The sequence below is a fragment of the Cydia strobilella genome, chromosome Z, assembly GCF_947568885.1.
Source record: "Cydia strobilella chromosome Z, ilCydStro3.1, whole genome shotgun sequence".
Taxonomy (NCBI): Eukaryota; Metazoa; Arthropoda; class Insecta; order Lepidoptera; family Tortricidae; genus Cydia; species Cydia strobilella.
The window spans coordinates 59,889,344-59,914,011 of record NC_086068.1 but is presented as its reverse complement, the minus strand read 5'-3'; the positions used below and the strand labels follow the sequence as shown (position 1 = coordinate 59,914,011).

The following is a 24,668-nucleotide window of genomic DNA, read 5'->3' as shown; positions in this document are numbered from 1 at the left end:
GACGAGATCATTCTCTCCATTGTGCCTACCCCTAAATAAATTATACGCACCCTTCACAGTATCTAAATAATAATATAATGAAAATAAAGGAACGGGTATACTGGTCAGCATTAGTCCTACAAAGGGGGTTTTATCAATCATATTTATAGAGTGACCGCTGAGATCTTTGTACTTGCCGGTGTTAGTGTTAGACCATAATCTGTTTGAGTTAGATATTTATTTGCAATGATTTTTGCATTTGAATAGGGGATTCACTCGCTGAATGCTTGGACGGTTGATACTGGGATTTGGGAAAAAATTTTTGCATTATGAACCGTTTCGCTTAAGTATGGATGATTTTGTTAAGAAAGTTATCTCATTAAAAAGGGGGTGTCATCAGAAAATGTTAAAATAATATATAATTTATGATCGCTGTCGCAATTTCATACGGTTAAATAAAAATAAAAGTTTACTATATCTACTTTTCTATATGAACTGCAAAGTTAAAACTCGTACACAATGTACAAATCCGATTTTTTTTTAATGTCAGGGAGTGTCATTATAATCGCTATGTTTTCATAGAAATTTGAGACTAATGCTGACATTATCTCACTTTGTAAATGCCATGCAGAGTTAATTTGGCCCATTATACTCTGGCAATATTTTTTTTAAATATTCTATTAGGTTGTCTCTAAGAGAGCGAGTCTAAATTGTCTCCAAACTAGTCCTATCCTATAAGCATCGTCTCGAGGTCTGACTGTATTCTTTCCGGTTCCCAACGGACGAAAGATCATGCTATAACATTAACATCAAAATGGTACAAAAGGAAAGTTACAAAACGGACCACCATTAGGGCCCTTAATAGATAGAGGTTAGAAACTGGTTCGGACCCTCAATGGTCTGTCCACACTGCCGTATTACGTAAAAAAAAGTACCTATAGCCCGCTCCAGACTACGCGGCGTGCGTGTGGAGTCGATTTCGCTGATTAGCGAACTATATGTAAAAACTCCTGACTCGCGTTCGCGGCTTCGAGCCGTGATTCGCGCATAAGTGTGAAGGGCCCTTAATGCACTTTAAAAGCATGCGCTCCTATAAACGCAGAAAGCGGTCTGCACATCGCTGAAATATGTCGAATGTGAAGCTGTATTCGCTTACTGTAAGGACACTATGGTGCGGTATCCACTTACTCACATTGGGCAAGCTTTATGCCTGATTGTCAAAGAGCAAATAACCCTATCAAATTTTGCACACCGGTCAGATCAAAAGCATCCATGACAAACAGTTCCAATTTACGCAAGCCCAGATGTCCTTTGAATAGGACAAATGGCTTTTAATGCCATTATGATTGGCAACTTTCACATCCTTTGTGTAGCCAGATGCAAAGGGTTGCAGATTGTGCAAACGGCAAACTCCCACATGTCCCGAATGCAATGATTAGATTTTAGACCGATGCGAGATGGCCGGCCGGCTAATTCTTTGTTAGTAGAATAGATAGAATATACGGGACGTTTGTCATATTTATATGTATGTTTGTATATAAGGGGGCAAATTTTACTTATTTATTAACATTTCATCGATACAAGACACCAAATTGAATTCTACATATTATTTTTGTGCCGCGGCGGCCATATCAGAAGCCGTCAAAAACCCAGCGGCCGAATCATTTCTTTGCAATTTTTTTATGTAACTTTCCATTATGTAAACTATTACGTCAAAATGCATCACAAAATTGTAACATTCCTTCCAGGTGTCACTTGGTACCAAGTTATAACTGCGATCTATACGGAGAAAAAAATATCCTAAACACTTTGAAATAAGATCTACGTTTGCCGTAAAGTTAAACTTGTTCACTTATGCTGCGCAAGGTGTATAATACTAACCCATATTGCAAAAAACCCATTCCTTTTTTCCAATTTGAACTTTCTGCCGTAGACAGTAAAGTTGATAATGGACTTCACTTTACAAATCGGGCCAGTCAAAGTAAGCCTTTTTGCAAAAAAAGTCAACCATTTTTTTTAAAGTCACTTGATCGGGCGCAAGCTGCATTTGTTTAGGATGACCCATTGATGCAAGGGTTTAGAGTTTAGGATACCGATTTTTTTGTGACACATGGTTCTTCCTATTAAGATATTATAGTGTGGTGTTTCTTAAGACGAAAGTGGGGGACCCGCGCGAAATCGCCTTTTCATACAAACGTAGTTCTCATTTTCCTCTCTGGATATTAACATTATTGAAAATATTTTGACACAGTTTGTTGTATAACAACCACAGCTATGCCCCTACGTTTGATTTTTTTCGATTTTTTAATTATTATAAGGAGCATTTAATAATTTGTAGGAAATCTGTTTTCGCTACTAATTTTAAACATCATCAAAAAATCTAAAAATGTCAAACGTAGGGACATAGCCATGGTAAATATACATCCAATTATGTAAAAATATTTTCCACAATGTCAATATCCAGAGAGGAAAATGGGGACTACGTTTGTATGGAGAAACGGCCGTCCCCTTTCCTCTTAAGACATATATTATTTTATTATGCATTAAAAAACACTTTACGGCCTTTTGTCGGTAAACAAAATTTTTATGAATTTGGTTAATACGTTTAATTGAGATATTATTGCCACGAAAATGTTTAAAAAAATTAAATTAGGTATATAGTTTTTAAACAAACAATTTTTAAATATGTAAATTAGGAACAAAAACTAAATATTTCATCTCGGGCATACCATTCAGTTTTATAAATAATATTTTAAAAATATTTTTGTAACATAACACTGTTTACTTAACCCTATACGACAACCCTAAGGCGCCATCCCTTTTCAATAATTATAGCCATATTCCTCCATCTCGCTTTCGCGGACTGCTATGGTTGCAATTTGTATTGTAAGGGCTGTCAACGCGGACGTAATTGTTCCCAAATGTTTAGTGGACAATGAAGTGGGGTTGCTATGTACGAAGTATTATTGAAAATTACTAATGTATACGTGTAACTTAGTACCAACTATAATGTAACAAATATATTTGGTTTATGATACTTTTTACCGCTTTGGACCGAACAAAGCGGCGTGCTCTTGAATGATTTGAAGAAATGTCCTAAAAAACTTTAATTTAAATAGAGGTTTTTATATCTTACGTGCGACAAAATAGTACAAATTAAATAAAATTGAACTAAAAAAATTCCATACTAAATTGTTGCCATGTGCCAATATCATTTTACGTCAAAAATGTGACAGTTACGTAGGAAGTGGCGCCCTCAATATTTTTTTACAATTTCTTGTCAGATTAGTTATACAATATCCAAAACATTAGAATGTGTCAAAAGTTACTGTTTAGGATTAAAAGCTCCACAGAATAAATGTACTTCAATGTAGGTATTGCTTTCCTGCTAGATATAATGTTAAATTAAGTTTAAATTGTATTATTAATGTTAGTTTCTGAGCAACATAACTGTTATCATTCATTAGTGGAAACTGTGTGGCTTGTGAATGTGTTATCTGATTTTCTATGTGTTGTTTTTGGCTGTTTGTTTCCCAAAGGTTTAAATAAATAAATAAATAAATAAATTTTGCGTGCTATATTTATCCAGATTTCAATATTGAGTTCTAAAATTCTCTATACCTTATTGCCCGCGTTTCCAATATGGCTGGCATGGCAACATAAGTTCGGGTTTTATACACGGTGCCTAAAAAATAAGTGCATTCCCGTTGTCAGGGAGGTTTTGGGATTATACTAAGCAACTTTTACTATGGGCAACCCCGAAAAAAATGTGGCTGTTTCATACATTTTGGCTGGTCAATTATCTATGGGAGGGTAAATTGTTTTTCGCTATTTCGTGTTTGGTCCCATAGTAAAAGTTGGTCAGTATAATCTCACACACGTTATTGTTTTTGCATATTTGTTTTTATAGTTAGACCAGGAAAAGTCTAGCCAGTGTTATTTATGACATAATTTCATAGAAGTATGACGTTTTAAATAACACCTGCCCTGCGTGTGCTGTCAAAATATCTGCAGGCTTTTCTTGGTTTGACTCTAGAAGCCTTCCGCATAAGTTTAAAATTCTATTTAAATTTTGTACTTCTACAAGTACATTAGGATTCGCGAGGAAAGTTCGTTTCCAGTATCTTATCTTATGGTTTTCGGGGGCCCTTGTGGATACACTTCGACCCATAGGGATCTTTTGTGCAGTTACCCCCTAGGAAAGATTCGTCCGCTACTCAAGAGTTTTGCCCACCATCCATATGCCGGATGATGGAGCTCATGGGTAGCGTTTTGAATTCCTTTGGTTCCAGGTAGCCGGTTCCAAAGTACTTCATTCTTTGTCTGGCGAGGGCGTGACATTCACACAAATCGTTTCCAGTAAAATTCGGTCAACCAGGAACAGACCGTATTTCAATGTTCAAATAAACGCTCAGTTTCCCGACTCCCGTTGACTTTGCTACCCCAGTTTTATCCTCATTACCTATTTAGGAAGCAGACAGTGACACAATTTCCTAAAACGCTGACTCCCAAACTCTAGGTCGTCCAGGTCACATATTTATCGATTATGTTGGTACGCAATGCGTGGGTGTGTGCGTGCGTGTGTAGGTGTTAGGGCTCTACTTCCCTACTTCCGTATTTTTTGTACATGTGTCGGTTTCGGAAGATATTCAACGTCGATTTGGCTCACCTAGTATGATACTGAACACAAGAACCTAATTTGAACGTGTATTGTATTTTTATATTATTATTTCTTTCTGATTAAATCCGTAATAGACTTAATTTGAAAAGCCATCTTTAAATACAAACAAATTTGACTTTTAAGACAGTACACAATTGTGTTATTATCCGTCATAAGCAGCTAATGTTGGCAGGCATGATGAGTTATATTTTCCCGGAACAGTGACGGTACGTTCGTGGTCACTGGTAGACTGGCGAGGAAATGTAAGTTTTACGCGATTAAGTCCTGCGTTAGTTTTTAAAATTATCAGAGAAAATCGTGTTAGTTTAAATCAGTATAGTGTCTTTGTAAACTAGAAACCATGAAATTAAAATACTAAATACAGTCGCACCCAAACCAACTAAGTTCTTCGACTGTTACCTTCCGTGATTATTCTCACCTGATGGTCTCATCGGAAGATCAGCGCTGGAAGCCACCAGCAACATGCTGAGATGAGACCATTTCGTGGCACTTTAATCTTATCCTGTGTTTATTTTTTTATATTATGTAATGTCTTATTTGTTTGTGCTTACGTATGAAATTTTATTTTATTCTTCTATTCTATTCTAAGCATAAACCTTGACAAAACGACGTATTCTAGTAAATCTTTACAAAACACTAATTGAACAGTTTACACGCCCTAATGTGAACTAAAACCGTAACAGTACGACTGAAAGGCGTATGGGACTTTTCTACACCGTCGAACTCTTTAATGTGTGCTCATTGCGTAATGTCTGTGTAAGGCGTATCATGCGTACGTCTCACGCACACCGCGGTGGGGTGCCGTGCTCTGGGGTGGCTCCTTGGGGTGGCCCCTGACATTGGACATCAGCTGATAGCCGCGATCGATAGCCGTATACCGCCATGAATTTTTCATATTATAATTTGTTTTGACGGCAAAAAAATATATTTCTAGAAGGTAAAACGTGTTTCTTGGAAAGGAACTAATTAAATAGAATCACATGGATGTCTTGTGAAGTCGAGTTTCATTGTGCGCGTTTAAAAAGGAAACAGGAAAAAATGATAAATAAAATGTGCTCTGGTACAGTTTATTTGTATTGATTTTAATGAGAAACTTTCCTACGAACAAAAGATTATCTGATAAAACATTTCGTATGTTATTATCAAGTTGCAAAATGGGCAGTAGGTATAAAATCTCGTGTCTATACACAATCTTTGCGTAATTAGCACTAATATGTATATTAGAATTACATTATAATATAATATGTTACTCAGAACCTATGATTATTCAGGTTAAGTACCTAAATTTCGAGAGACGGTACTATAACTATGGGTTGCTAGGCGGGATCCCAAATATGAAATGTATTCTCATTCGAAATTTGGTGCTAGAATGTTTTTAGGTAATATTTCTAATCTATATCCCCATTTCATAGAAATCTGTCTAAGGTAAACGGTTACAAAATAATTTCGCAATTATAGCTGATTTCTGCGAATACAGCAAAATGTAAAAAATCTTTAAGATTTTCTATTTAATAGTCGAACCTTAATCGAATATACAGATTTCACATATTTGCTATATCAGCGTCATACTCCAAATTAACTTTCTATATAAATGACAGCACCGAAGCTGACTAGTAATATCAATATCAAATTGTTTGCGCCATTCCACTGTGGCAGAGACGTTTGACCCGAGCGTTCAAAACGCCCGTTTATACCCACATTTTCAGTATTTATAATCATCATCATCATATCAGCCAGAAGACGTCCACTGCTGGACATAGGCCTCCCCCAGAGTGCCACAATGACAGTTCTTGCGCCACCCGCAACCAGCGGACTCCCGCGACCTTTATCAGGTCATCAGTCCACCTTGTGGGGGTATTTATATTATACATTGTATTTGTAGTTCGTCGCCGGAAATTGGTTTAGCTCCTAGCGGAATCATCCCTAAGGTAACATTTTCTCCTTCCACAGATACAGCCGGGTCTATTTCCGTTGCTGGGCACTAGGAGTTACAATAATATACCTAGAAAATTTACTTTTATTTTAGGTTATATTGTTCCGGTTCGTTAGTCTATATCATTAGTGTTTGCTCTATGTTCTGACTAATTACAAAATCGATGAAAGTAACGCCTTTACATACTATAAATTCAAATCGAGTCCTTAAAATTCCTTCGAGGTTTTATATGATAGTTTTAGCGATGCTAAAATACATTAAACTCATTAAAGTATATACTGTCGCAGTGCTTAATAATATTGATTATGACTACTCATCTATTTAATACTTTTGCCCTTATAAGTCCCCACGTATTATAAGTACATCTTGAAATATATTATTAAACTGCAAATAGTTTCTAATAAAACAACGATACTCGATCGGGTACTTATAAAGATTGAGATATTAAAAATACTATATAAAACGCTGTTGTAATTAAATTTTAATTATCACTGAAGGTACAAAAAGTTTTGTAACGTAATACCAACATGCATTATTGTTTATTATTCAAAAACATTGTAATTACTGCGTTCGCCAATACATTACAAGCTTAATACTAACCAAATGTATGGATCCCTTATGTGTAATTAAGGAGTTTTTTTAGTGTAAAAAGCTGATAATTGTAATTAAATCTTACTACATGATATGATATGATTTATATCTCACAGTATACAATCTCACTTAAATTACACATGGTAAATTCTTAGGAATTTATATTGTGATTGTCAGTAAAAAAAAAATTAGCAAACGATTCACAATCCCTCTGTTACGACATATTGAATTTCCAACCCATAGAAGCAACATATTATTTTTCAGTTCTTTACGAGAAACTAAATTTTAAATTGAGGTTCAACCGAGCTATGTAACTAACATTCTACTTTTACTTAAATTTACCTTTATTTACGTTGTTTCTTGCCTTTACAGTAATATTTTTACATAAATAGCCTGAATAAATAAATTAATATACTGCTGTTCATTTACTCTTTCTAATTTTGTAATGTAATAAATTAGTAGTTAGTACTACATGTAGTACCTTTGGCCTTCTAAAGATTATATAGTATTGGAAAAAATGTCTAGAAATAGGCATGATTCTCTTGATGATTTATGATTTTAAACAAATATCATGCCATCTTTAAAATTTCTCGAAATTATTCGTCAGTAGACGAGTGGGTAAAATATTTCAGGAAAAAAGGCGTCTTTCCTCTGGCCACTATAGTTAACGCTTTGGGTACACTTGGCTTTAATCAATTATTATGCCACCATGAACTAAAGTCCATTTATTTTATAATGTCCACAGGAAAAACGCATACTTAATTCATACTAACAATGTTTAGTTCCATATCAGTTTTCGGATACGTCGCCCAAGTGCTCGTCACTGTCCCAATAGATGTCATCTTTAAACTTATAAAGACACAGTTTAATTTTCTTTTATTAAAAAAACTCAAATTTAATTTGTACTTGTACAAGCACGCTGGGTTAATTGTCAATAGTGGTATCATTCAAGCACTTGGACATTGACTATAGTGTATATAAAAATTCGCAGTGTCATTACCAGTGTTAGGGGCCGTGTAGAGCGGGTGCCGCGCAGCCTGCGCCGGCGCCAGGAGGCCGTGCAGCAGCGCGCGTCCCAGCCCGCGGGCACCGAGCGGCAGTCCGGCTGGCTCGCCGTCCACTGGGAAGGAAATATATGTAGTCAACGAAAAATTAACATAAATATAGCCCCTAATAGGGATATATACGGACCAAGCTAAATCTGCATGGAATTTGCAATGAAAGTGTGGTGTCATGAATGTCAAATTTGTATGAAAACATGATTTTACTAATGACACTCATTTTGTCTTGTTCAAGTCGGAGCAAATTTAGCTTAGACGGACTCAGATACGCCAGTCAGATCTGGCAGTTGTGACTGATGGCAGGCACATGAGGCGCATCTTTGCCTATTTCCAGCCATACATTTTTTGTATAACAAAAAAAAAACATCGATCTACCCTCTAAAATTAACCAATAAAAAATAAAGAATGTTTTGATTGTAGCTTATCAGTAAAGTACTTATTACTCTAACATGAGTAAGTTCTGTAAATGGATGACGACTCATTTAAATTTTTAGGTTCAATCCCGGATAATAAACTTAAGCTTTTGAACTGATCTACAGTAATCAGAAGATCAGCAGTAAGTAACCAGTTTAAATTATTGTAAGTTATTTGAATTTGTCTGATTTATTTAAGTATGGAAACGTTAACATTTTCATATTATTCATGAAACCTTATATACCGACCACAGGCGTACCTAGACAACCGACACGAGCTAAATCTAACCCTAACTCTTTAACTTCTAACATATCTAAACCCAAAACGACGAGTTCCATACGCAAAAGTACATAGTTTAGTACATTTGGTTATGAAGTACATAATACGTTCATGCCCGAAATACCTTTGAAGTAAAATGCCATTCAAAATTAAACTCTAAGTTAATAACTATAAGCTTGATAATGGTATTTGCATTATGGGTGTACCTCAGGGCAGATTACTAGGGCCGCGAGATTTGCTTTCTATATTAAATATGATCGGATAGATCCTTCGATAGGTATTTTTATATAATGTGCGTAAGTTTTAGAAATGTTTTATAATATGAGCACTTTCAGCTAAATATCACTTAATTTTGCTTATTATCAAAAATATTGAATAAAAAAAAACAGTTATTTCCAGTAGTTTAAAATTAAATAAATGGAAAAAAGTATTCTTATATTTTTTCAGTTTAGTGACGCTTTTTCAGATGAATCAAATTGTTTGGTTTGTGATTTTTCTGATATATTTTGTATAATTTTAATAAAAAATAAAGCGGTTTTTTTACGACATTTTTTCTTCCAAGTGCCCTTCATAAACCTGTATTTTTTTTTTTCTATATAAAATGATTAAAATGAATGACACTTGATCAAAACCATTCATCAGAATAAAGCCACGCGCCCAACAAGGATATCAGAATAAGGATTTCCATATCAGACGTTTTTCCTGACCTTGCCACCGCGAGTTCCCCGAAAATCACCCGTCCCGCTCCCCCCCGTTTGCGCATGTGTAACAGACAAGGACGCAAGGTTCCGCTGGTCGAAACGTCTAGACGGGAACTTTAATGTTAGGAATGCAAAATGCGCTCGTTCCGTACGATAAGTTTGAAATTGGAATATACCGTACGTGTAAATAAAATGTAATGTAATAGTTCTTTATACAGTCAGAGGGGCTTAAACAAGGGCCTGACACTCTTTGATAGAGAAAGATAGTCTTATTGCGATTCCTATAAGAGGAAAGAGAAAATAGTGCAATGCTTTGTCCTTATCACCGACCGGGTGGCATCATAGCTAGGAGGCGATGGCGAAATACCGAAATTTATAAGAGTGAAAGAGAAAAAACCCTATGCTGCCCAAATTTTATATGAATATTCTTTCTCTTACCCCCGGTCGCTCGGTATATACTATGTCTATGGGCTTAAAGGACTCGCATTTAGGCTATAATTATTAAAAAAAAGTCAGAAGCAAAAGCTAAGGTTGTGTTCATAATGAGTACAATTATAAAATAAATTTATTTTTCCTTTCTTGTATTCCGTAACCAAAGGGTAAAAACAGGACCCTATTACTGAGACTCCACTGTCCGTCTGTCTGTCACCTGGTTGTATCTCATGAACCGTGATAGCTAGACAGTTGAATTTTTTTACAGATGATGTATTTCTGTTGTAGCTATAACAACAAATACTAAACAGAATAAAATAAATATTTGTCAATATCCCATACAACAAAAATTATTTTTTTGGCGTTTTTTGCGTAATGGTACGGAATCCTTCGTGCGCGAGTTTGACTCGCACTTGGCCGGTTTTTATTAACGTGCAATGTACCTATGTATGTATGTATTATGTATGTATGTATTATGTATGTATGTATGTATGCATGTATGTATGTATGTATGTATGTACGGGTCAAATCTTGCAAGTTAAATTTGACCCACTTCCCGTCTTCCAATGAAGCTGAAAATTTGCATACACATGTAAGTCGGGTGACAATGCAATATTATGGTACCATCGAGCTGATCTGATGATGGAGACAGGAGGTGGCCATAGGAACTCTGACAAAACAACGCAACCTAATGGGGGCTATCGTTTTTTTGCTCACCAGTTGGCGCCTCTGCTCTGTTGATGGTGGTCCAAAAGACTATAGAACAGCTGTCAGTCATTGAAGTGACAAGTGACATTTGACATTTCGAACTATGGAAAAGACCACCATCTACACTAGCGCCCCTAGCGGCGAAATCATACGCATTAGCCCTCATTGCGTTTGGGGTTTTTAATTGTCTCGATGAGTATTAGTTGCCTGTGGAAAGAAAAAGTACAGTCAGCGATAAAAGCTTGTACCAAAAATTATTTTTTTCCCAAAAACTATTATCAAGGAAATTGACAGATCAACTCCGCGGCAGTAATGTCGTAACAGTAATGCAGTTGCAGTTGACATCAGCTTCCTACAGCTATAGTTGACGACAGCGAAAAACAGTTTTACAAAGAACGGTATAATAGAGGTTTTCCATTCAGATCCTAACGGTATTGAGTGTTTACGTGTTCTAAAGGAAATAGGACCTTATTCCGGTTGTGGGATGGACTAGAGTTGTTTGAAAAGGGTTTTAATTTAGAAAATCGAGGAGCTGAGTGGTTGTATTAAAACAAGCTGCTTGAGAGGTAGCGGGTTGTGAAACGCTTCCGCTCATGAAATTGGCTACAAGTAAAATTATTTCTTTTGACATTTAATTATTTTCTCGAAATTAAAATTAGGTATAAATTAAAATCCTATTTTGTCACCCTAGCAGGGCATCACGTACCTACTTAGGTTTAAAGAACTTTATTTTCTCAAAGAAATTTACATTTCGTTTCATGAGAAAAAAAATTGGGTCTATTGTTCCCCATATAGTTTTAAGTCATAAATGTTTGTCCACATTTTGGTTAGTCATAATTTGGTTTTTCACAGAAACGCGTATATTTTCAGGATTGCCATAAAACAAAACTAACCTAACCTATCAATAGGATAACCTGAGGAAAATCCTGATACGGTTTCAGAATTATGACTAATGATAATATGACAATCATTACATTATGACTTTTAATAATTATGCCAAACAAAGGGACCCCGAAATATATAAAATACAAGTGTATTTATCTTGAATTACTTAACCAAATGTAAGACTAAAATGTACAAATGAACATGATTAATGGAATAAATAATTTTATAAACCATCGAACGGGGTTGGCCGGTCGAAGCATTTAGTAGATGGCGCCAGCATAGCTTGCTGGCGCCATCTGCTAAATACTTCCCTATGCTAAATCATGAGAGAAAAATTCATACTATATCTGAATACTCAATCTGAAGGCTGACAAATAGGTCCCAGGTAGCAAAGTGACGTCAGCGACGTACAAGTGACGTCATTTATAGGTCATAACGACGTAACGGACGTCATAATGACGTATAAATGCTACCTGGGGTGTTTACAATTTAGTTGTGATAATTTCCGCTCAAGCCTAGCGGAAGCGATCCGCATCCGCACATCCGTGCTATCCACCTTATCCGGATGCAGCGTTCAGACGGTCTCAGAGCCATTTCTAGAGATCAATGCACCTATCTGCATTTTACACTGCATTGTACTTTCAATACCTTCACTGTAAGGAAAAATAGATGAAGAAAAAAAATATGGTTGCAAATTAGCTCCATGCATGAATTTATTTTTATTTTTGGATTCATAATTTATATCGTTGGAACACCGGAAATGATAAAAAATACTTTTGTAAACCTTAACATTATTTTATTAAAAAATATTTAAAATGTTGAAAATTTTTGAGCGGTTGAAACGCTCATAATTTTTGGCGCGAATTCGACAGAGCGTGATGACGTCACACGTTGGGCGGCCCAACTGACGTTTGCTACTAATGACACTAATCTGTCGAACGCGTGACGTCACGTGGCGTTTCGAGCGTTTCGCTCACTAGCTTTTCGCGGGCAAATTTTTGTACTTTTTATTTATAATTTTAAGTAATTAAATGGTAATTTAAAAACGGAAATGCATTTGTAACATGATATAACGGTAACAAACATCCGAATAAAACATATTTCGCTCAAATATAAACTTCATGCATGAGGCTAATTGTAATATTTATTAGTATGGATACGGATAGTGTGCAAAAGAGGTCTGCTCGGCAGTGGGACATATAATAGGCGAAATTATCTAGAATTTGAAGCAAATATTACAAAAAAAAAACTATATTTAGAGTTTAGTCAAGTCAAATAACTAAAAAACCGGCCAAGTGCAAGTCGGACTCGCGCACCGAGGGTTCCGTACTTTTAAGTATTTGTTGTTATAGCGGCAACAGAAATACATCATCTGTCAAAATTTCAACTGTCTAGCTATCACGGTTCATGAGATACAGCCTGGTGACAGACGGACAGCGGAGTCTTAGTAATAGGGTCCCGTTTTTTACCCTTTGGGTACGGAACCCTAAAAACAGACCTTACGCTATGTATATAAGGTAAATTTCTCTTTAACCGTTGAATTGTCATTAACATTTCCTTTCGTAGATTCGTAGCAGTGAAAGTGCCTACGACGTAGCGGGCTACGGTTGGCGTAGCTAGTAAAACGAGCCCCCATAAAGTATACCGAGCAGATGTTTACAAGTAGTTGTATAGTGAGGGTGTTTGAAAATGGCATCTGCAGCTGTCATATCGTAGAAAAATGGCGATTGTCAATATAACCCCGATTGGAGCAAACAATGTGATTCCAAGGCCCGAATTCTGTACATTTGAAAATTTGACATGTTGATTACCCTTTTACAGCTGTCAGTGTTATTATAAAAATCCATATTTAAGAAGTTCAAATTGAATGCGTTTTGTTACTTAATACACATATTTTTTCGTTTGATTTGAGTAATAAATACTTAAAAAAAAGTATTTATTAATTAAAATAAAACACAATGATTATTTTGAGTGGGAGACAGTACCAATAATTATTGCATATTTCGACGAAAAACTTAAATATACCTTCTATAAAAATATCCTGAATTAATAATTATTGGATATTACCTAAAACCATATACATATTTATAACGGAATAAATACGCATTGTTTTTTAAAGTTATGAAGTGTTTTCTGCATTTTTAATCCTTAAAAAGCTTTCCACAAAAAAAAAAACCAATATATTAGTAGTTTGTTAAAGTGTATGAATACCACGTAATTAATTTCATTTAATTTTTGGCATTACTATCTAGGATGCCAAATGTACAGTAGATTAATTAATTACCTTGTAATGAATTATATTAAATACTTATATATAAAAAAATCATGATGATTAATTAAGTACAGTTAACTATTAGCATTAAATGACAAATTTAAACTCAAATCTTCACTAAGTCGGCTTTAGAATAAAATATTCAATGCCGCCAAAAGGATTTTCGTTGCCACGTAAAGGCATAATTAAAATAAAATATTTGGGGCATTTCTGAATAAAATGTTAAAATAAATTGGAATAAGCTTATTACAAAATATGTACCTATACATAAGCTATAATAAGCTTTTGAAACCACTCTCTGCTATTTTAAATATTAACCAACTTGCATAAGCTCCCCCCTCAGGGTGAATGCACGAGCTTATAGGGGTAGTTTACCCCCCTCCCCCACCCTTTTGGCGGCCGCTGCACCGGCGAATGCCGAATCATGTTTCTCCGAATCTAGTTGTTCTGTATATTTTTAAACATTGGTTTAATTAAATGTGTAGTTTCAGAAAAAAACATTGTATCCACGAGTTTGACGCAGATACAGAAACTTTTTGTAACTGAATTGTCAAACGTCAGTTTGACAGACATAATATATGGAACCACACGGGGCAATCTATAGTAACTGTCGACTTCCGGTTCGAGCGCCATCTTGATAGTTAGCATCGTGATTAATTACATTGTTTTTTGCTCATTAATATTGTTTAAAGTGTAATATCGATAGCTTATTATACAGTAAACTAATGTGGTAGTGTGCAGTGAATGGAGAATTAATTTTGAAGCGCGTTTAACCACCATCTTGGAGTCAACGGCAGGTAGTCCACGTGCTTCTTGTAAAGTCTAGCTATCGATTTACAAGAGCTAACAAATCACCGTACACTGTCTTGTACAACCGTACAATTTTTGTCGTTTTTAAACCTCTTAATACCTTGATACTGTCGAAATAGTCCCACTGGGCTGAAGCCATAATTTTGAAAGAAGAAGAAGATAGTAACTGTCAAATGCGAGGCACTAATTTGGCTTAGACTTAACAGTCTGTTTAGACATTGAATATAAATTTTCAACTCCAAAAATGCAAGTCGCCAATTTTATGTGACCATAGTATGTGGATAATTGAGTCGCCATTTTATTATTTCCTCGTCTGTATCCAATTGTTAAGTATTTTTAATAAGATTCATTAATTTTAATCGGCGTAAATGTGATTAAAGGTAAGGTGGGGTAAAACTAACACTGAAGGCAAGATAAGCTCTTCCCACTACCCTCTTCGCCATTTTGTGCCAAAGGTTGGACCAAGATAACCCTGCATGGCATATATATATATATAGTCATCATCGTTTTCGATGACGGCGACCCCAAATAAACATTATGGACGTTGTCTAGCGTGAGCCCTAATGTGGCTGGTAATGGCATTTGCAAAGTGTGGCAAGATCATTAATGTCAAATTTCTATACCCTCACTTTGTTCTATTAAAATTGTTAGCTTAGACGGTATATACCAACTTTAAAGGGAGACTCGGCTTTCAGGAACGTCACTACGAACAATATACACGCTATATACATCTACAAGTATATAAGGAGGGCAATGTACGTTTTGTGCACTACCTGTAGGTACTATGTTGCGGTGGGAGGTGCTTAACTCTAGCCACAGTGTAAGGAAAGCAGTAATCCACTTGTGAGTTTTGGTACATTCGCCGTTGAGTATTGTCGGGGCGTAGCTAGAGGATATGGCGAACGGGGCAGTCACCAAATTTGCGCCCCCTGATGACTGACAACAGTTTCCCCCCCCCCCCTTGGATGGCGCCCGGGGCACTTGCCCCCTCTGCCCCCCCCCCCCCCTTTTTACGCCACTGAGTATTGTGGGCACTAAGCTTGATTGATACAACCAACTTGAGGACAACAAATATAAACTAAACAGTTGCTATACAATTTTTTGAAGTAAAACTTCTTTAGGCGCGAACATAGACTTATTTTCTGACGGAAGTAACGCTCAGTAGTGACACACGCACAATAGGACACACGTCAAAGTGCCAACATAGCGATAAACGTCATCGTCAAAGAAGTTTTACTTCAATCGCGCGTAAAGATTACACGCACACACTTTTTATTTGTTTGTGTTCGGTTTTAATTCATTAGATGGTGTAGTTATAATTTACCCATTTGTCCAGTTGTTAAATTAGAGTTATCTATATTTTATAACTTAGTCATCGGACATATATTATGTACTTGCGCGTTTATTTAATATAGGTATATTATACACACTTTTTTTAAATAAAATGTAAGCAATCGAATATTACCATTATTTTTTTCGTTTCCAATTGTGATAAATTGCTAATTTTCTATTTAACAAGATTTAGTTATAAAATTTAACATGTGTCAATAATCCTATTGGTTTATAGTGTGGATGAGCTGGGCTTCGAACCTGTACTTTAAGTTAGCGGACGACATTACTCCAAACAAACGTAGTCCCCATTTTCCTCCCAGGGTATTGACATGGAAAATATTTTTACACAATTTAATACATATTGGCCCTAGCAATGCCCCTTCGTTTGTTTTTTTAGACTTTTTAATTTGTATAAGTAAAAAAAAATTGGAATTGGAATTCGTTTTTTGCTCCTAACCCCATGTACTTATTTCTAGTTTGTTCTCTGCCTGTTTACAAGTACTGGTAAAGGTACACATATCGATCGCCAAAATCGATATTTCTGTCTCTACTGCACATGATTGTACTCGCAAACAAAATGGCAGGTTGCATTATGATTGTGTAAGGTAGACAGGCTAATACATAATAGGAGAAAAAAAAGTAGACAAATCATAACGTTTTCATAGTTTCATAAGTGTTCTTACAAAGAAAAAACCATTTGAAATGTCATTAAAATACGGAAATGTACGTTTAAAAAAAAAACAAAAGTATCCATCCAAACTGACACTTGGCTGCACTCGTATGAGACTATTTATAATTTGACGAGTTATTTTCGTGCACAAAGACAATTTTCGCGGGTAAAAAAAATCGTTCGATAATTGAATTTTAAAACGACTTGACAGAGCAGCGTTTAAGAAAAACGCCTCATACTGTTAGTATAGCTGGCTTAAAGGATTTGCATCCAGGCCTTCATTGTAAAAAAAAGTAAGCATAGTATTAGGCTTCTACAATTTTAGATAATGAGGGCTAACGCGTATGAATTCGCCGCTAGGGGCGCTAGTGTAGATGGTGGTCTTTTCCATATTTCGAAATGTCAAATGTCACTTGTCACTTCAATGAATGACAGCTGTTCTTTAGTCTTTTGGACCACCATCAACAGAGCAGAGGCGCCAACTGGTAAACAAAAAAACGATAGCCCTCATCGGCGGCTAAGTAGGAGCAACGGATTCAATCGATCGATCAAATGCCGCAATGTATCGCAGCTATCATGTGATTGTGGGAGACGTTTGGAGAGGCTAATCCAGATCCAAGAAATGAGAAATGCCAGGAATCTAAATACAGATGGCGCTTTTCTATATTTCATATGCAGGTAATATCGGCAATGGGGTTGGCAACTGTCAAAGGTTTACATAGATGGCGCCAGATTTGGCTTAAAAGGTAAGCATACAGACAATAAAAAAATTAAAAAAACAAGATTTGGAGTATTTGGACACTTTTCTTAGGACTGACAGGTAAAATCTATGCTGGTGCTATCTGTAAAATACTTTGACCGGGCAACCCCATATTTTTTTTATGTGATAGTCAGAAAACGAGCAGACGAGCGGCCTAATGGGAAGCGGTCATCGTCGCCCATGGACATAAGCAACATCACAAGAGCCACTTTACCATTGCCGACCCTTAAGAACCCTAAATCGTCCCTTTACTAGGAAATTCACCATAGACAATCAAGTTGACAGTTTTCTATTCCAATCAAAATATTCGTAGTTTGTAATGTTTTTCAAGCTCATGTAGAAGACGAGATATTTAAAAGCGGCACTAATTGTTTTGTCCAATTTAATTTAACAATGCGGAAGTCTGTTAATGTGTCATTTTAAATCGATTGCGTAATGTTTTGACGCAATACGTACGGCACAAGTCCAAAACTCCTATTTTCTTATTAGGTTAATAATAGACTAGAATAATAATATGAAAGAAAGTAGAGGAACAAAAACGCAATTGAACAAGATGAAATAATTATGGTATGAAATTAAGTAAATTGTTAGAACGATTTAGAAAACTTGTGCTGTATATGTAAAAAATTAGGTATGGCTGTGGACTAACATTTAATAAATATTCCACAAAATCGAAGAAATGTTTGCAGCAATGCCGTAATAAAGATGCTAGACGACACTTGATAATCGTCTTAATTATAAAGAAAACACGGTCGAATTTCCAAAGAAAAGCTCTCAATCGAGATTCTTGACGCCAGAGCTACATCCGGGAAGTTATTACAAAGACTTCCAGCAAGCAAGGTCCCTGGACACCTAACAATTCTATTAGCGGAGAGATCTTGTTACACTGGCAACTGAAACATGACCAGTTTTGTTAACCCCCGGTTCGTTCCAATGTGCACGTAGAAAGAGTTGCACATAAAGTGGTAGGCGTCTTCCAAAGATAGGTACAGGTGTTGCTATGGTACGTTGAATTGAAATGTTAAATTAGACTTATCTTTTGAGATCCTGTTCACAATGTATGAGTCTAGACGTTTGTTAGACTCGAGACAATACGGTAAGGTTAAAAACATGATAAAGAAAAACTTTGTGTCAAGTCTATTATGCAAATTCAACGTATGTATCATCGAAACTCAGTAACATATTACGAGGAAGCTAATATGTTATTGTAAGAAACTGAATTGTATTTGTAAGTACTGTCACAGAATAAATAATAGAACTAAGGTACAGAAGATTTACTCTACAAAAAAACGTGTCTATTACGACGTTCCGAGCAGGCGTTCCGTAGCGCGTGGCAACTACAATGGCTAGACACCAAAATTGGTGTGGGCCGTATGTACTTGTAGCGACGCGATATAATCGCGGAGTGACCCACGCCTGGTTCCGTCGAAAATATCTGACATAACATATTTGCAACGTCACAGTGTGAATTAAAAAGTTATAAATATTGTGCCAGCACTATTCCTACATAATATGGACTTAAAATGGCTGCAAAATTAATCCATTCAATGGGATTAACGAAATACAACAAAGGAAAACCGTGCAACGTTGATATCCAATAAACCGCAAAAGTACTGGCTAGCATATAAAATAATCATAATAATCTGAAAGCAGATTTATATATTGCATATGTACCTATATTTACATATGTATAGTGTAAGTAAGTATATTTTAACAATATGTATGAATATATGAAGTAGTATATTAAAATATTTATCAGTACGGTTTTTACTCACTATTATTTTTAGTCGCTTTTGGCGACATGTTTCGGATTCTTTGGGAATCGAATTGAATAATTGCTATAAGATTTTCTCCAGGCGCTATTCTTACTCTAGCTGGGGTTACTAAGTCCACGCAGACGAAGTCGCGGGCAAAAGCTAGTTGTAAATATTTCTTGCACCTATTACTGCTTGATCTCTGTTTGACCCGAAGGTTAACTGGTTGAGAATGCCTTCTAGCATTAAGTCCGCCTTATGTAATTTTTTTACTATGCAATAAAGTTTAAATAGTTAGTTTTGCTGGGCATTTTCCGCAACTCGACATCCAATGTGCCTATTACTTAAGTTAAAATAATTAAATAAACAAACAAAACACATCCATTGTTTGAATTTTGAAAATAGAACAGATCCGATATCTACGGAACAAGTCGAAAGAAAGTATACGATCCATTCGAAACTCCAAAGACACGTGACTTATAAATTTGAAAATAGAACAGATTAAAAAGCCACCGCTCAAGATGGCGTCAGGAAAAGCGCGGGCACTTTCCCTCTTGGGAAACGGAGGAAAGTTGCTTGGCGAAATGGAAACCGCGCGATTATATTGATAACACGTTCTAGTGGCACGCACTAGGTCTCCCAGTTAGCTATCTTAGCAAACTGGTTTGTGAAGTTAGAATCGAGATGCTTGGGAACGAGAGTAGTCGAACGTCAAAATGCTTCGGGATGTTGATGCGTTCCAAAACAAATGAAAAATTGTCTATGCTCTAAATTGTTTTTAAAGTTTGTCAAAGGACTGTCTCATTTGAAACATAGACAGAGATAATCATACTATCTTTGTCTTACAATAATACTAGCACCTAAAAGGATTAGTATAGTTTTATTTGTTCTTATTTACTGACAATTTGGTTTGACCAACTATAATGATTCCGTGCGCTCCATTGTGAATTAAAATTAGGTTAGCGTATTTATATATTTACTAGTAGTACCTATAAGATTTATTCTGAATGTCATACTTAAATTAATCTGAAACTTGGAAGTGTGTACGTGACCAGAGCACGAATGCGGTCAAGTCAACCACAGAAAGGGTTTTGCTGCATTACTAATATAAAGTTGATAACGCCATTCCTATGTATTTAGTATTTACTCATAGATGTTAAAGTAGGTATGAGTAGTATGGCTTCAGTTTTCTTTGTTTTAAACCTAAATATAATTTAAACTTTTTCGGCGTTGAAGGTCGATATACTATGCTCAACAATTGTTACAATATGAAGATGTTTCTCTTTTAAATGGGACTCCGGACTCATGTATTTATAGCGAGGCGTCTATATAACTCGATGCACGTCCGCTATATACGTACGTTTAATAAAGTGATTTATTACTTAATATGATTCAGAATGTAGCGTAGTAAAGTATGTATATACTACACCTATTATAAAAGGTTTGTTAAATATGTTTTTCTACTCCAGCGCTCTTATTTGTCGATTAAATGACTGCTAGTGAGATCGAAAAAATCGAAAACAACTTCATAAGAAGCGCGGCGCACGGCAACTGTTTTTTTTTAAATTCTGAATTCTAGGCAAAGATCTACAAACCAATATTTATTTTAATTTTATTTATAATTTTAGGTGTTTGCTGTCTTAGAAAAAATGTACCTGTTGCACAAAATAGTATTAAAATTTAAAATGAGGCCTCACGTAAAAAATATCTGTCTACCAAAATGTCTAGACATCTCCAATTTAGCATATTTTCAAAGAACTGTTATGAATAAAACATTACGATCTGCTACTATGATACATTTTAAAAACCTATTGTTCCTTTTTCAATATCTCTGGCAGTACTTTTTTTTCTAATATAAATATTAAATATACTCGTAATTAATGAGCAAAAATGTTTTAACCACGTGAATTTCGAAATTTTGGTTTGTAATTATAAATAAAGTTGAATCCTCTGCTGGCCCAAGGCAAAAAACAATAACTGTCATGTACATAGTTGACACACTACGAAGTACAAACAATAAAATTATATTTATCAGCGCAGTGAATTAGCACCTGATACAAGGTCGCTGAAAGCGGTCCAAAACAACCAACGGCCTTTAGGAACATGACTAATAGACAATCGATTGCGACAGACGTGCGGCTTTTAGAACGCGATTTTTCCAGTCAGTTTTTTTTTTTGCCAGGACACGAAGGTATTTTATTCAGCTGATATACCACTGATGAATTTTTCAATAACGCGTTTTGTCAATATGCGTTTATATTGCTTAACAGCTTATATTTATGTCAAACAATACCATTTGCAATAACGTATTGACTCTTAATATGAAACGTACTGATGTATGTAAAAAAGTAAAATACATACATACAAAAAAGTACAGCTTCAGAACTGATGCTGATGAAGATGTTTCGAATGGATTCTTGCAAATGTACGCCGTAAGTTTTGATTTTGAATAGACTTTGAATTGGAATATTTTGTATGAATAACCTACTTAGGTTTTCCTTTCGATAAAGTTTACAAAATAAGAGTTCTGGACAGTTCTGCTCCGGCGTCGAATAGTTGAAAGCTTTATCCGGATGAGGTGCGCGCGCGCATCGGCGGGCGCCCTTCGCCGCTGACCCACTTAATGTAGCCAATCCAAGACTTATACGCAATACTGAGCGTCTATACAAACCTATTCCCACCGCCTTAGGCAAGTTTAAAAATTCTTTATCTGTGGACACTTTAAGGCTAAAAATATTTCATTATCTGTGGAAGGCTGTATGGTTTTGTCTTGGTCTGTGGACAATAAACAATTAATAAGTTAGGTAATTCCAAAGAAGATTGGGAATTGTCATAGAATTTACTAAGCTGTATAGTCATGCTATGGTGAAAATATGTTTAAAACTTTTCACGTACTCGGAAAACTGTTGCTTTCCTGTGCACTATTAAGTCTTTTTATTGACGCAAGCAAGTTGAATCAAAGCTGCTATCGTCCATTACGATAACATATTTTACTATCACGATTGTGAGCGTAATAGAAATAGGGGCAAGGATACAGATAGTCTTGTTGACAAATTACACACGTGTATCATTACAACACGACTTAAATCCCATGCTGGCCTGATTAATTATTTTGAAACGTTCGGTGACGTTTAATGGTCTGAAAAAACGGCTAAGACATTTCATTTCATTCGCATCCAGGCGTTAAAAAAAAGTCGGGTGCCGGGAAAAGGCGCTGTTACTTTTCTCTAGTAAAAGTTCGCGCTCAAAAAGTTTGCCGCTACATCTATATAGTCTGTGGAACCGGAAAACCACAGGCTACGTCATTGTAGTGCGAAAGTGAGATCTAGCGATGCACCGCACTCCCTTGACCCAGTTGCGCGCCTGTGTGCGTTTGGTCTATGGTTTCAGTTTTGTTTACGTCGCTGCAGCTTAGGTTTTTATCTCATTCGTGTTCGGTTATTTTTTTCTGTAACATTTGTATTATTTACGTTGAATTGTTATTAATTTGCATTTTTATTTAGCTTAATTAAATGATCATATTATTTCTAATGTTTTTTGTTATTTACACTGAAACTTCTTAAGTTCAGATTCAGATTTACTAACTTTATGCTTATTTAGACAGCCATCAAAATCCGCCATTTGCATTTTAATTAAAAAATCTGCAAAATTACTAAACCGGATCCGATAAAGCGTTGCGTAGGCCGATTGAACTTTACATTGAAACAGAAAACGAGTTAAAGTAAACTGTGACATAACTATTGCATTCTAAATCCGCGACACTTCATAATAGTGGTCAATCGAGCAATTACTAAATAAGTTACTTAGTAAGTGGCCACAGCAGCCTATAAATAATATGGGTTTTTATTAATCTGAAATTAATATTATTCATTCATTCATTCATTCATTTATTCATTCATTCATAAATCACAGGAATGTAACTTATTAAAGCACCTCCGGCGTAGATACAGAAGTCTTCCATCAAGGACCATTTTCCCTTGCGTATCAACGACTCATTATGAACCTTACGTCGTCGTGATAAGGGTTAAGAATCAGTATGCTGGCAAATCCCTGGCAGGTCTGACCCACTCTCGCCCACCGGCTGCGTTTACCAATCGTTTCCGTTTCCACACACACCGGTTTCATCGCGAATTATGTCACCGGTCTAGTGAATATACTAAGGAAGTGCTATGGCGTCGCCATAAGAAATATCAGAGCGGCCAAGGTGCTCAAAAATATCTAAATACGCACTAACGCCTTGGCAATAGAGGCATGTTCAGATATTGCTGAGCACCATGGCCGCTCGGACATATCTGATGGCGACTGTACTAACAGCAATAGTGGCAATTAGTGGAGCTGGAGCTTATCTAACTTATTCATAAAACAGCAACCTCTTAAATTTTGTCTCTTTCTAACAAGCCTGACACTCTTTGATAGAGAAATATCTCTTATTGCGATTTCTATAAGAGGAAAGAGAAAATAGTGCCATGCTTTGTCCTTATCACCGACCGGGTATCATAGGTAGGAGGCGATGGCGAGATACCGAAATTTATAAGAGCGAAAGTGAAGAAATCCTATGCTGCCCAAATTTTATATGAATATTCTTTCTCTTACCCCCGGTCGCTCGGTGGCGCGTCTATAACTACTTGTATATACTATGTCTATGCTTTCTAACAAATTCCATATTTGAATTTTTAATTTTGCACAAGTATACATGACGAAATGTAGTTTTTAGGGAATACTGAGTTCCGTTGGGGATAATTACTTATACTAAACCTTCGCTGTCTGCCTGTCTGGGTTTTTCATGACGTAATAATTTCATTCGGGGTCTCATATAAGTTGGATTATGTGTTACTAATACGTAATAAATGGCGTAATTGTAAAAAACAGGGTAACATTACTACACATATTTTGTCGTAAAGTGGATGGCATAACACTTAATAATTAATATAAAATACGTATAAATCCTATGAATCAAATTTATACATTATATTTTACGATTTTACTTTTATTTTATTATTCATGTGTAAACAATAAACATAAAACGGACACACAAAAGAACACGGTGACTGTAAACGATGGTAAATAAATATCTAGAAATTGTTCAGCATTAAATAATTTCATTAAAACCGGTTTTAATTTTGCGTTTGTAGCGAAAATGCTATAGAGCTTTTGCGAGTTAAAATATAACCGTATGCCTATTGTAATAAGATCTATTTCTTTTGGTCTTTAACTAACACTCGATTTCATGCAAATTTTCAAAATTTTAGATATCGATCCTGGGAAATTGCATCAAATTGTAACTGACCCTCTTTCATCATTCGATTTTGACCTAAATTTAAATTCATATATATTAGCTGTTTTTTGACGAGCCACACCTATACTTAATTACGAACTATTTTGAAATGAGCAGGTTTTTCCTCTGAA

At 35.7% G+C, this 24,668-nt stretch overlaps 1 protein-coding gene across 4 annotated transcripts in view; it reads right to left on the bottom strand.

Moving 5' to 3' along the window:
* Positions 1–24,668, bottom strand: part of LOC134754728 (ecdysone-induced protein 74EF) — a 292,930-nt gene that overhangs the window by 30,716 nt on the left and 237,546 nt on the right. For 3 of the 4 annotated variants that reach the window (XM_063691066.1, XM_063691067.1, XM_063691069.1), the window contains one exon: positions 8,185–8,304. The exons of the other annotated variant lie outside the window; for it this stretch is intronic. In XM_063691066.1, coding sequence (XP_063547136.1) covers positions 8,185–8,304 — 120 coding nt within the window. The remainder of the gene's footprint in view (positions 1–8,184; positions 8,305–24,668) is intronic. 4 annotated transcript variants of the gene reach the window in all.